General features: G+C 36.5%; 1 protein-coding gene across 5 annotated transcripts in view; it reads right to left on the bottom strand.

The window, feature by feature from the left end:
• LOC136837231 (cytotoxic granule associated RNA binding protein TIA1) overlaps positions 1 to 14,659 on the bottom strand; it is a 661,273-nt gene that overhangs the window by 57,350 nt on the left and 589,264 nt on the right. For all 5 annotated transcript variants that reach the window (XM_067102097.1, XM_067101991.1, XM_067102035.1 and 2 more), the window contains one exon: positions 2,194 to 2,299. In XM_067102097.1, coding sequence (XP_066958198.1) covers positions 2,194 to 2,299 — 106 coding nt within the window. The remainder of the gene's footprint in view (positions 1 to 2,193; positions 2,300 to 14,659) is intronic.

Here is a 14,659-nt window from a genome sequence, read left to right as displayed (position 1 = left end):
AGACCCCTTGTAAGAGATCAGGCTCTAATTAGTTCTTTCATAATAGATTTTTCCTCAGTGTCACCTTACGCCTTCAAAGGGATTTAATACCTTAATAATTGTGTCAAAACTGCAAAAATTATAAAATACACTAGGAGAAAGAGAGAGAGAGAGAGAGAGAGAGAGAGAGAGAGAGAGAGAGAGAGAGTACTTGTAACATACACTTAATATCGTAAACATCCTTACGTGATGCCAACTAAACAAGTTGCGGATTACCCAATATTTATGAAAATCCTCTAATCGAATACTTTACATTTTCCTGAAGAAAAAACTCTTAATCCCTTCGCGTCAGGTAATTACCCTTAAACGCAACGATATTTTGACACTGGAGTGCATAAATCTGTTCTTTTAATGCTTACCAAAAGCTCCGAAGGAACAGCGGTATTTGTTTCCTATAAAGAAATATTGGGAGCGAAGATCAAATAGTTTTATAGTCATCGGCCCTTTTATTATGAGCAATTCAAACTTGAATCAACCTCCTTAAAAAGGGAATATAAGCCGTCGCTCTCTCTCTCTCTCTCTCTCTCTCTCTCTCTCTCTCTCTCTCTCTCTCTCTCTCTCTCTCTCTCCCCTTTCGCTGTTGTTCTCCTCCAGTAAGCCAGCGGGCATGCATACGATGCATACCAGACTCGGTACACACGCACAAGCAGTCAGTCACGTCACTCAAGTATTCCATTTCATGCTTTTGGGTTTCATTCTGGAACCTAATGGTTCCAATCTAGGTAAAACATTCACCGGGGCGATTCACGGCAAAGCGACATTATGAAGGACTGCCGGTGCGGCTTTGAAGTCCCACAATTTGAAACGAATCAATGGATACGACCGTCGGGGCGAATACATGGATAATTTGTGAAAAGGGAACTGCTCGCATTCACTTTATCGGTCAAGGTGATTTTATTAATAATTTTTTAAAATAATTTTTTTATAGAACAAGGACTAAGACTTGCCCAATATCGGCTACTTTTTGGTTTTCATTTTTAATGACATTAAGATTAAGACTTGCAAATCTGCACAAAATTCGGGTTGAGAGAATTCGCCCCTTCAGTGATAACCGACTCATCACTTCAAAATAAGGCAGGTTAAATGATTCAGGAAATACGGAGGAAAGGGGGAAGTTCCCCATTCAGTACGTGCCTCTTGAAAGGTACATCAAAACCGACTGACAATCGAGTTTGTGATCTCCAGTTAGCTTCAAAACCTGTCCCGTTACAATCTCTTAAATTTTCTGTTAACTCGATAAAATACAAGCAGCCATAAAGTTATCTGTCTTTATAATTAAAATACGCCCGACATATAAATGTTGGGCTATACCATCCAATTCTTTGTGGTACTAAGTTCTGCTACATGCATCACTTTTGAACCATACTGTACTGTATATATTATTTATATAAACATAGATAGAAACTGCACACTATAAAAAACTTTTTAAATATCTATAAGTCCAAAAGAGAGAAAGTTTTCAAGAAAGGGATAACTAAGTCTGATAACTCCCTTACATAATAAAAATATTAACTGAAATTTGCATATGATAAATTATCGGAAAGAAAACTTCATTACAGGTCCGCGATTCCACACCAAACCAAACATGATAAATCACAAATGACAAACTCCGTAACTGTAACGATTTTGGCCTAGGTAATGACGTGGAGGATGATAAATAACGTAAGGCCCTTACACTATCGGTGGTGGTTAGGACTTTAAATGGAATATGATAGTACTATCATGATAATGATCATTGTGAATCGATCGGGATCCATGGGAATAATTTTACCTTTTTTTTTTTATTTTAAGACGAATTTAACGACTATCAAGAGATTTCGTAAAGTTTATGTTATCATAAAGGCTCAAAAGTCTTCATAAGTTTTATCGTTAATACGAAAGCACAAATGACAATGATATCCAATAATATCAGTTTTTTTAACGCGTCTGAAAAATCCTAAATACCATTATCATTGCTTTCCCAACTTAGGTTAAAAACCGCCATATTTCTGGGCTACCAAAAACATCGCATTCCATTGCAAAAATTTAAAACAACAACGATTGCAGTGACTGCAGGACGGTTATCATTGATCTACACTTCGTATACATTTTTCCTTTTTTGTTTTAAAAGACGGAACATATGGATATTAATGAAATGACACAAGTCGTACATACCATCATTATTTTTAGGCGCGGGCGGCTTACGGGTTGCCCAGTTGGTTCGGATATTGCGGGAGCCAATCCATTGCCCGTTCATGTTGGTGATTGCAGTTTCAGCGTCCTGGAAAGAAATGGATAAAATGTGCGTGAGTAAACATGTAAAGAGAATGATTAAGTAAATATGAAATAGAATGCAAGCACACGAACCCTATGATATATGTGTATGTGTATATATATGTATGTATGTATATATATATATATATATATATATATATATATATATATATATATATATATATATATATATATATATATATACATACATACATACATATATACATATACACACACACACACACACACACATATATATATATATATATATATATATATATATATATATATATATATATATAAAACACTGCATTTCTTCATGCACAATTTTATAGGAGTTTTGGGCATTGCTTAGTTTACTTTGATTTTTAAATGATTACAGTCCATTGGTGCTAAATATTGCCAACAGCTTTTGGGATATAAATATGGGTGTGTGTGTGTGTGTATGTGTTCGTTTAGTAACCATGTACGTACGCTCGTATGTATGTGAGTGTGCGTATACCGGTGTGGGAACACGGGAAACTTTGGCCCTAAGGAAGAGTGTAATTTGCGTTGTGCAAATTATCTGGACTAAACTAAGTAACAAGAATATATGGGTCAATCACACACACACACACATATATGTGCTTATATATATACGTTAGCTAAAGTGGACTAAAGATAAAGATAATAAAAAGTCTGATAAAACGTAATAGTCAAATCCAGAGGGGGTAGTATATCATACAGCTTCAGAAGACTTAACGAATCAAGAGACCAGATTTGATAATTCCCCAAGAATGTGAGTGAGAAATTTCACTTCCTAATGACAGAGAGAGAGAGAGAGAGAGAGAGAGAGAGAGAGAGAGAGAGAGAGAGAGAATCAATGCCGAACCTTTTGATGGAATATGAAAAAAGACAAAAAGAAAAATTCCGAGCTCTTTGAGGGAATATGATAAAAGAAAGTAAAAAAAAAGTGGTACGAAATTGTGGTCACTGAACAAAAGATTTAATTCGTTCATAAATTCCTTTCTCTCTCTCTCTCTCTCTCTCTCTCTCTTCAAGCAAACCACGTTCGCCATGGTCATTTTGCTAGGCTTGGCATCTTATGCAATAAATAAGTGAAAAGAAAGACTCAACTTAAAACACACTGTCCAATAGATAACGAAGGCAGGATGCAGCGAACGTCTTTGGGAACAGAAAATGAAATAGTATTGAACGTATCAGTACTGGGAGGGAGGGAGGGAGAGGGAAGGGAGAGGATGGGGGGGAGGGGTGGAGGGTACCAGCTGGTCAGGGGTGGGGAGCAGCGCACAGCCTGTGAGTTAGTAGTCTTTGTCCTGATCCCAAATACGCATTACTCCCTCTTCTTTACTTGCTTTTCCCCGAGTAAGAAGTGAATTTGTAAGAGATACAATAGCTGCCGTAACTTTAAATCGCGCGGAGCGGGTCTGTTCAAAATGTCTTCCCTCTCCCCCTCTTCCTTCCGCCCCCCCAACCCCAACAGGCCCCCTTCCCCAAAATGGATGGCCGTTTTTGGATATTTCAAAAATACGAACGAAAGGGGGAGAAGAACCGTTCGGAAAATTTTTACTGTCCGGAGGGTCTGAAGCCCCGGGTGCTGGAGCAAAAGGATGCGACGATAAATGGATGCTCTTGCAACAGTCTCAGCTTAAGTTACATGTACAATAAGTCTCCCCAGATAAAAGCTGATGTTAAAAACTGCATTGCCTCAAAATGATTCAAGATTCCACTGCAAAAATATCCTAGATTCTAAGTAGAAAAATTGTGGGATTCTAATCGTATATTAATATCTAAGGACGTGAAACCAACGTAACCTAAAGGCGGCATGTAGAAATATCGTAAAATTGTTCGAATAATACTTTAATATTTTGTAACCTAATGCTAAAATTATAAAATTCTCTCTCTCTCTCTCTCTTTTCTTTCTTTAAATCTTCAGCTGAAAACCCTTATGAACACAGTCAACACAACAGACTATAAACCCAAGAGGACTCTAAAAGGAAATTCTCTCTCTCTCTCTCTCTCTCTCTCTCTCTCTCTCTCTCATAAATGAACTGTATGAATTCTTGGTATGTTTGTACTACAAAGTCTAATCACGTACACAATTCAATTTAATGACAAAGCTGAACTAATAGTACCCCCCCCCCCCCACAACAACCTGAAAATTAGTGTTCAATGCCTGTTCAACATCGTAAAAAGTCACTAGTTTTCTTAACTTTTGTCAAAATCCAATCAGACCAATTTTCGTTACCTCTGTAGTCGGTCTACCACCTTTCATCAAAGAAAATTCACCATAAGATTACAATAATCGATCTGAACTTTTAAGAGTTCAGGAAATTTTACTAATCAAGGTGCACTCTTTCTACGCCAAAAGATATTCATTATTGGAGTTCAATACGAAGCATTTACCCTCGAAGGAATTGGTTATTAATTATCATGTAACGAAATTCAATCTGAGTTTTATGGTTCATAAACTTCACACTTCAAAATTAAGTTTACGTGTCTTTAACGTTTTCACATTCATCGTGACGTCTGAAATCCATAAATTCCCGAGTTTAAATCTGTTTTATTGTCCATAAAATTTTCATTTCCCGATGATGTAATGAATAAATACAGACAGAATTTATTACGCACATTCTTCTCAAATTATTTAAAACACTGAATTCACCTGCAAGGAACTCTCAGTTGAAACTTTTAAATGATCTGAACATCAGATTTAACCGCAATAAACTTTAATGCGCAGTTCTCACAAAGGCTACAACACTAACTTGAACTGTAATAAACTTGACTACATAGCTCTCCGATTTCAATTACAAAGCTTAATTTAACTGCGGTGAACTTTAGTAAAAATTCCTCTACACACATGCGCGCACACACACATATATATATAGTTTTTCGTCAGAGTTTCTCTCTATCACAATTTTTGTTGTAGGCGATCGCCTTTGAGGCACTGACTTCTTTCATACACACTTCTTCATATTTCCTTACTTTTGTTTTCAATGATTCTTTAAGTCTATATATATATATATATATATATATATATATATATATATATATATATATATATATATATATATATATATATATATATATATATTTGTATAAATATGTAGAATTGTAATATATTCATCTGTAAGTTTCTAAACAGTCCTTTTTCAACAAGAACAAGCTTCCCATGTGGTCATTTTCAAAAGCACTGCAACACTGTAGTGAACTTCATCAAATAGTCCTTCTATTTTTTTACTTTTCAGCAACCTCATATAAGCATACATTTATTTTTTTGTTTTACTTTATTATTTTTTCTCTGCTAGTTCATTCTCCAGATGCTCGCTTGACCTATTAACGTCCAATACGAAAGTGTGCTAGTTGTTTAATAATAATAATAATAATAATAATAATAATAATAATAATAATACTACAGTGATTACTACATTTTCTGTTTGCTTAACGATCGCGGGCAAAAAGGCATGGCGCTTTCCCTAATCCCACGTGAGTCAAAGTCAACAGGTCAATACCCAGAGGTGACGGCAGCAGTACAAAGAAGACGGGGGAGGGGCAGGTATAATTGACGGCACACCTGTTATTAGGGTCATGCGAGGGTCGTTATTCCCTATCTATCAGACATGTACACTTAATTGTCTCGGGTAATTTTCGGGATGGCCTCCGCTCGGCGATTCCCAACCGGACGAACTTGCTCGGCACCGTTCGATTTTTGTCTTCTAACGAGAGTAGCGTTTTCGGACGTGGGCCGAGGGGGTCGATAAGGTTAATTAAAGCTGAGAGAGAGAGAGAGAGTTCTGGGAATATGCGGTCAAATTCAGTCTCAACAAGTAAGAAATGCATTTGCAGAGCTCATACAACTGCCAACGTCAAATCCCTGTGAACACAAATAGAGAAATAGAGAGAGAGAGAGAATATGCAGGAGTCAAATTCAGTCTCAGCAAGTAGGATATCCCGCTCGGAGTGCATAACTACCAAACGTCAAATTCTTGTGATCACAAAGCGAGAGAGAGAGAGAGAGAGAGAGAGAGAGAGAGAGAGAGAGAGAGAGAGAGAGAGCCAGTCTAAACAAGTAAGAAATGCATTTGCAGAGCGCATACTTTTGCCAAGGCCAAATCCCTGTGAGCAGCTTTCTCATTTTACTAACCAGAAACAATTAGTTGTTGGGATCCAACAGAAATCTTAATCAATAAAGGGACGCAGACCTTCTTTACCTAAGTTATTGCTGAATTATTTTACCAAAACCTAGTTTAAATGGGAACAGGAATGGAATGGACTATACAATTTAGGCCAAGGTTCAGAGCTGGGAAAGCGGAATAAGGTTTCGATTTCATGATCCCGGAACATTTGAAACAAAACTGAGGAATTTGCTCCCTTGAAGGTCCCTACTCCCCAACACATACATTCCAAAATCTAATCTCTTATTATCAATCCCAGTGAATATTCAACTAACTTGAAAACAACCTAGCTAACAAACAAACAAAAACACAGGAAAACAACCTAGCTAACAAACAAACAAAAACACAAGAAAGAGCCAAATGCAAAATCTTCCTCGCGGAGGTAATTAATGCGAAAAATGGGGAACCAACATAATCATGTCTACTTCTTGTCAGAGGTTTTCAATGGACGTCATACTAACAACGAATGAATCTAACATTAATGTGGGTAACTGAAACAAATTCATTTGTATGTACTGGAAAGCACGATAATCTACCTGGGTCATTGTTAAACACTCTCACAGAGTTGCTATCCAAACAAACTGCAAAATAAAATGAAAGGCCTCATCAAAACAATCACAGTGAAAAATGACATACGATGTAATGGGAGTCTAGCTAACATTTTTCTTTTATGCAGAGCTCAAAGACACAAGAAAGAGAGGAAATAAGTAGATCAATAAAAATCACTGTGGCTAAGATCTGTTTCTATAAAACTGAGAAAGCAAACACCCTCTTTTAAGCATCTACAGATATTCAACTGGATAAGTAATCAAGCCAATTAACGTTAAGTTTGTATTACAAGAACGGTTGAAAAAGAAATAAAACTAAAATTTTCTTTTTCCCTGTCTTAATGACGATGACAGGCGAAAAAAATATAAAATACAGAGAATACAAGAGGAAATAAAATCAGAAGAGAACCACTGCAGTGGAAATATAAAATGATATTTTTCTCCTAAGCGGATTACATTTTGCAACTATGCATTACACAACGTTTACTGTAATAAATCTGTACTCTGTCGTGTGACTACCGATCGAAAAATAAAAGCACCTGGAGAGTTGAACAAACTGTCAAGTGTGATACAATATACAAGATTAAAAAAAAATAAAGATATCATAGATTTGTCTGTTCTTTTGGCGATACTTTATTGTTGACCAATTAAATATTAGAACAGCATAAATAAAAACAAATTGGGAAGCTTCATTATATTCAATTGATAGGTTTCCTAACACAAAAATCGCTAAATTGTGGTTGAAAAATCGTGGGGAAAGTGGATTGCAATTTCTAGGTTGTGGAAATTAGAAACGCATAACTATAAAAACGGAAAGATCAGATGACTGAACAAAGCAATCCAGAACGAAAAAAAAAAATCAAAACTCAAAAAATAAAGTAATCAAGGTTGCTTTGAGAACTGTTCACTGTAAATCATTCGGTGATCGCAAATCAGAAAAACAAAAAATGAACTCGAAGATAACACGTGTCATAAATTATTAAAAGCACGCACAGAGTAATTCTCTCAAAACAACATGACGCTGTTATCATTTGAATCTTTTCAAAACTTCGATCGATCGGAAACTGGAAACGCGTTAACCAGAGTTCTAAAATAACAACGGCGAAATTCAATCAACGTTTAAAAATAAAAAAAAGGAAAAGAAAAGGCTTTAAAAATTAGCCAATCATATGCGCTTTGCCGATCGCCTATTCGCAAGACTTCTACCAATCGAAAATGAGAAAAGCATAAAATGGAAAAAAAAAATGGTCTGAAACATCAGGTGAGATTCAATCATCAGGATAATCCGACGTCACAAAAAAAAAAAAAAAAAAAAAAAGGGCAGAGCCTCTCGAACATGAAATAATCCGGTGCGCTTTGTGATCGTTTTTTGAAACGCCTCTCGCCGTTCGCAGGTGATTGGTTCGGCGCCAACGGCAGCTTATCTTTCGCGGTGATTGGCTTAGCTTCAGTTAATGAAAACGAAACGTTGTTAACGCCATTACACAGAACAGCTTGAAATCGAAATCCTAATGGAATCTGGAACTAAATGGGAGTAATGGGTGGGTAATGGGGGTACGGACGATACGGACAAAGGTGAGGATGAATAGGGATGGGGATGGAAATTCAGGATGGAATGGGGTGGGAGGGAAGGTGGGAAGAGGTTGGGGGGGTGGGAGAACGAATGGGGAAGATGGTTGATTAAGTGTACGCTATTGAAGCAAAAGAGGAAGACCCAGTAGACAATGATTGACGATCAAGAAGCTGAAATACCAAGACTAGGAGAGAGAGAGAGAGAGAGAGAGAGAGAGAGAGAGAGAGAGAGAGAGGCGAAATCCATTCTCGCATGCTTTAGCAAAGACGGCGATCCTGATTCATTTACGTATTAAGGAACTCCCATCAAGAAATGGGTCTGCGTATCTCGGGGCTGCGGGCGGGTAACATTCATAACTGTTTGCCAAGATTACCATCATCCCAACCGTTGATCAAGATCTAAGACACGGGGTCTGTCAGGAAGGGTTATAACAATCCCATGAAGGGATTAGCCTTTTTTTTTCCCTTCGCCAAGGAGGTTTAATTTCTGCCAAGCGCGTAATTAATTTCATTAAGAGCAATTTCACCAATGGTATGCGTCGTTTATCCTTCATGGATGGGGTCTGTTTAGGGACCTCCACCAATAAAAATAATTGGGGGTTTGTTCCTCCAGAAACGGGATTTCGGGAAAATTACATCATAATACACACACACACACATTAAATACCCTTCTCATCATGGCCTAATTAGTACAAACAATGGACTGCCCCACAGTCTTTGTACTGTTAATTAACGGAAAATATAGAGAGAACATAATGATAGGGGATTATTCCTAACCCTTTAAGCGTTGATAATTATCACGAAATAAATTGGGGGAAAATGAAAATTTACATAACGCCGAGCTTATTTTCCTCTCTTACTATCTAATCTAATTAAGCTTCTGTATTATTCTCAATTTCGTATGACGATGTATTTATATCTCGTCTTCACTAGAACAGGCAAGAGCCACGCGGTATTAGCAAGGGTATATAGTCTAGTGGTTAGGATGCTCGTCTAATGAACGTGGAGTTCACTGTTCGATTCCTAAGAAAGACAGAAAGTTTTGCAAAAATTTCTTCAATCCACTGTGACTCTCTTGGCCGGAGCAGTGAATTGTGTTCCTGGTAGTTTTGTATCTGCTATAGATCGCTGCCAGCGCGGAGAAATACACCTGACTTGCTAAATACGTATAAATAAAATGTGTATACACGATACACTACATACATACGTATATACAAATGTATGGCTGTATGTGTATATATATTTATATAAATACATATATATATATATGCGCGTATATATATATACACATATATATATATATATATGTATATATATATATATGTGCGTGTGTGTACATCTATATCTATCTATATATATACATATATGTGTGTGCATATCTGTGTATCTATCTATCTATCTATCTATCTATATGTGCGTGTGTGTACATCTATATCTATCTATCTATATATATATACATATATGTGTGCAAATCTATCTATCTATCTATCTATCTATCTATCTATCTATCTATCTATCTATCTATCTACCTGTCTATCTATCTATATATATATATATATAAGTATATACAAATTTCAAAACAAACTTTTGTCAGCACAAAACGGTCGATAACAAAATTACCATTTCCCCAGTGCCAGACTCTACTCCTGCTATTTCACAACATCAATATCAGAAACGGCGCCATAAATCTTTCAATATATCACTTAAGCCATTAGGCTACGAACCGCTGCGGTCGACATTATCTCCAACGTAGCTCTATCTGTCTCACTATGGCCTTCATAATACAAACAATAAATCTGGTGCTATTTATCGACTGATTCTTCCAGCCGTAATATCTTGTTGCAGATCGTAATGGTGTTATAAGGGCTTCGAGATGTAAAAGAAACTTTTCATATCTGATAATGAATGATCAAATGAGAGAGATGTCAAAGAGAGAGAGAGAGAGAGAGAGAGAGAGAGAAGAGAGAGAGAAGGAAAGTTAGTTTGAAAATGTCTACGGACAAATTCTACCACATTTAATTATTCGAAAAATTATGACTTGATCATATCGTATCGTAATAATATAATTGCATCACTTGAGTCTTCAAGTATCAAGAGTACATTTAAACGTAATTGAATTACATATATATATATATACATATATATATTTATATGTATATGTATAAAATGTATATATAAAACTCTATATACAAATAAAATTACCGATAACCTAACGCTTGTAAATATTAAAATACGTTTTGCAAAACTTTGTTAATCGATAAGACACACACATATGAAAATAAAAAGTTACTCAGCAAAATATGATCAATATGATACACACTGATATATGACTTGAATGCTGAAAAGGTTTCATCTTCAGCTTTAAGATTTCTTGACCGACGGCTGTTTTTACAGCAAATAACTAAATGCCCAGTAATATTGAAATCTAATATTGACGAAAACTTCAGTGGTCGTTACGAGAATCATACTGCAATTTTCAATTAGTGGTGTGGGATGCAGGGCTGGTCCCCTCCCCCTCCCCTACACACACACACACAATCACCAACGACACAGTAAAGATAACTCTGGCCTGGGACAGTAGTCCAGCCAAGTCTAAATTTCTAAAATCTATTAGTCTTATTTGACCCTTATTCAATTCCGTATCATCTTGAAACTTCTCGCTTCATCCATTTTTGTTCGTGGGATGGAACTATTTCCTTTAATTCCCTAATTAGCATTCGTCAAGAATGTTACATAAAGAATCTTCGTGGAAGAATGAAGCCAATATGCTATTTAACCCATTGGTTTCTAATGGGCTAGATTTTATAGGAATTTAAGGATATCTCTCTCTCTCTGTTGTGTGTGTGTGTGTATATATATATATATGTATATATATATATATATATATATATATATATATATATATATATATATAAATATACATATATAGTATACACACACTATATATATATGTATGTATGTATGTATGTGTATATATATATATATATATATATATATATATTATATATATATATATATACATACATATATACTCTTATATAAATTCACGTGTCCATGAAAGATATAGAGGGAGGTGGTTTTAGGTCAGCAATTGTAGTTTGGAGTCTCTCTCTCTCTCTCTCTCTCTCCTCTCTCTCTCTCTCTCTCTCTCTCTCTCTCTCTCTCTCTATTCCTTCAGGCGATTCCTCATTTAATTCCCTTCTTGGCTAATGAATGCAGAACTCAGTGAGCTAAAGATTAATCAGGCAAGTAATCACTAAGCGGGAGGAGGAGAGGTGGAGGAAAGGTTATAGTTTCGGAAGAATGAGGGGTGGGGCAGAGGAGGGGACAGTGATGGGAGAGGAGAGGGTAGGGAGCGAAGACCCCCAGGAAGGTCATTTATTAAAGTTAAGCTGTTGTGCGGATTAACCCACTAAATCCCTGATAATTATAGCCGACAGGGATTACAGCTAGAACTACTTGTCTTAAGGGAAACGGTAGTTTCAGGGATCATCATTATCGGTTTCATTAATACAAAGACTTAACCTCCATTCTTTCTCTTCTTTTCAGAGATAATTAATATCCCATCTCCTTAATAGGGGAGAGAGCGAGGGTTCAGTCGCTCCTGAGAACGATATGCGCATATTGCACCTCTTTTCCTTCTGGCCTCGCACAGTTTTTTTTTTTTCCGTAAAGGAGTTATGAAACGCTTCACACATCTGCGATGAAGTACATTTCATGTGCGATTTGCAAACATTTTCATATTTCACTTGTTAAGAAATGTGTGGGCAAAGCTCATGTGTGGTTGCTTGTGTAAGAAACATAAAGAAAAAGAGAACGGAAAAGGGATGAATTCAAGCACCTTAAAACAAAGGCCTTTCTCCCAACCCCCTTCTCTTTTTAACCTATTAAGAGGAAAAGGGATGCAAGAACTATTAATGGCGTATTCTTTTTCCAGGATCAAGCTCTAAACGCAGCCTTTCATGCTTTCTTCACCCTTCTTCTTCTTCTTCCTTCCAAACTGAAAAAGCGACAGATGACGATACTTTGCCCCATATTGATAAGAGGATATCCGCGTCATTCTTTCCTGCCTTTGTTTTTCTTGAAAAACGGCTTCTCTGTCATAATCCTTTCAAAGAGTGCTATTTCGAGGGTCGTGGGTGAGTATTCTATATGAAGCTTAAGTGGCGGCCTTTCCACTTTTAGGTGTGAGCTCCTCTGTAAGCTTAAAGCTTAAGGAATGAGCGAGAGAGCATTAAGTACATAAAAGCTTTCGTTAACTTTCGATGGATAAATCTTCTATAACTCATACTGCAATTTTACAAGAGCAACAACGCTGTATCCCCTAACATCACACTTCCTTAGGTAACTTCATTCTAACTCGTCGATACCTCAAAAGTGTCAATACAATTCAAAATCTATTTTTAAAAAAATCAGTCATGAAATCTAGGCGCAAGTCTGTTCGCTTAAATATTACTCTCTCTCTCTCTCTCTTTTTTTTTTTCCCAGGACAAGACAGGCTCAACTTCGTTCTGGATTCCCACTTGTGCCGGATATTGCCTTTCCTTAACATCCCTGCTTTTCTCAAATTGTCCACATCTTATTCCGTCGTCTTGCTCTCCTCTCCTTTCTTCTCCTGTTCCATGTGCGGCCCTCCCCTTTCCCTGGAGATTCCGTGCGGAATGGACTGGCTGGGAGGGAAAGGTGTGAGACAAGAGGACCGACTAATGTTGCATGGCTTCCCAACTCAGTTGGGAATGCAATTGGAGAGGCTGAACGGACTGAGACATACACGCGTACACATGTGATTGTCATACATACATACATACGTGCGTACATAGAATTTGCCTTAAACAGTTATGAACAAGATAGTACACCAATGATGATATACATGCATATATATATATATATATATATATATATATATATATATATATATATATATATATATATATATATATATATATATCTATATATATATATATATATATATATATATACATACATACATACATACATACAGGCAATTGAAAAAACTTGCCTTGAACAGACAATGATAGGAGAGTACATAGAACAACATTCATACCTACACACATCCATACATACATAAAACTTGCCTTAAACAGATATGAATGGGAGTGCTGCGCATGACATACATACATACATACATAAAACTTACTTTATACGGACATGGATGGCAGAGTGCATCCACTTGGAGAAGCAGGCAGTACTTACACAAATCCGTACACACATACATACATACCATACACATCCATAAAACTTGACTTAAACTGACATGAATGGAAAAGGGAAATGGACTAAAATGGACAGATACAATGGGAGAAAAAACGAATGGAAATGCAAAGGGAAATGATAACAAGAATTGGAAATCGCATTAGAGAAGAGGCGCGAGGGGATGAAAGAGAAAAGAGCGAGAGACAAATACAGGCAAATGTAAAACAATTGACGGAGAGAGAGAGAGAGAGAGAGAGAGAGAGAGAGAGAGAGAGAGAGAGAGAGAGAGAATCACCACCTGCTTTATAACCATGAATAAAATGTTATTACTAATAAGTAAATACCTGAGTTAAATACAAGAGAATTAAGTAAATTTTTTTTCATTCCCATTTTTCGCATTAAGATTTGGCTCCATGCTTAAGATATGAATTTAGAATACATATGACGCCGAGACAGCATAAATTGTATTATATAAAAGTGACTATATGACTGAATATAACTTGAGTAATAGTGAAATTAAGGTGAGACCAACCTGATGACAAAATAAGCGCCAAGCAGATGGACATATATAAATAAAGAACCTTCACCCTGTGAATCATACGACAGCATCAGTACAAAAGATTCTATATTCTCCAAGAAGAACGAGTGCCGAAGAAACGCTTTTGAAACCGGCTTGGACAACTGCAAAACATGAATACCTTACGGAAATGTTAAATCTTCTCTAGCAGTAATGGTCAAACGTGCAAACAGACAGACGGAATGTCACCGCTGAAACATAATATGCTACACATGATTTTAACAGTACAATCAATCACCACGAGTTTGAGGAAGGTTCCTTCGAATCTACAAACTTGTCTG

The sequence above is a fragment of the Macrobrachium rosenbergii genome, chromosome 1 (genome assembly GCF_040412425.1).
Source record: "Macrobrachium rosenbergii isolate ZJJX-2024 chromosome 1, ASM4041242v1, whole genome shotgun sequence".
NCBI lineage: Eukaryota > Metazoa > Arthropoda > Malacostraca > Decapoda > Palaemonidae > Macrobrachium > Macrobrachium rosenbergii.
Note: the sequence above shows the minus strand (reverse complement) of the source record. Positions and strands in the feature narration are given on the sequence as shown.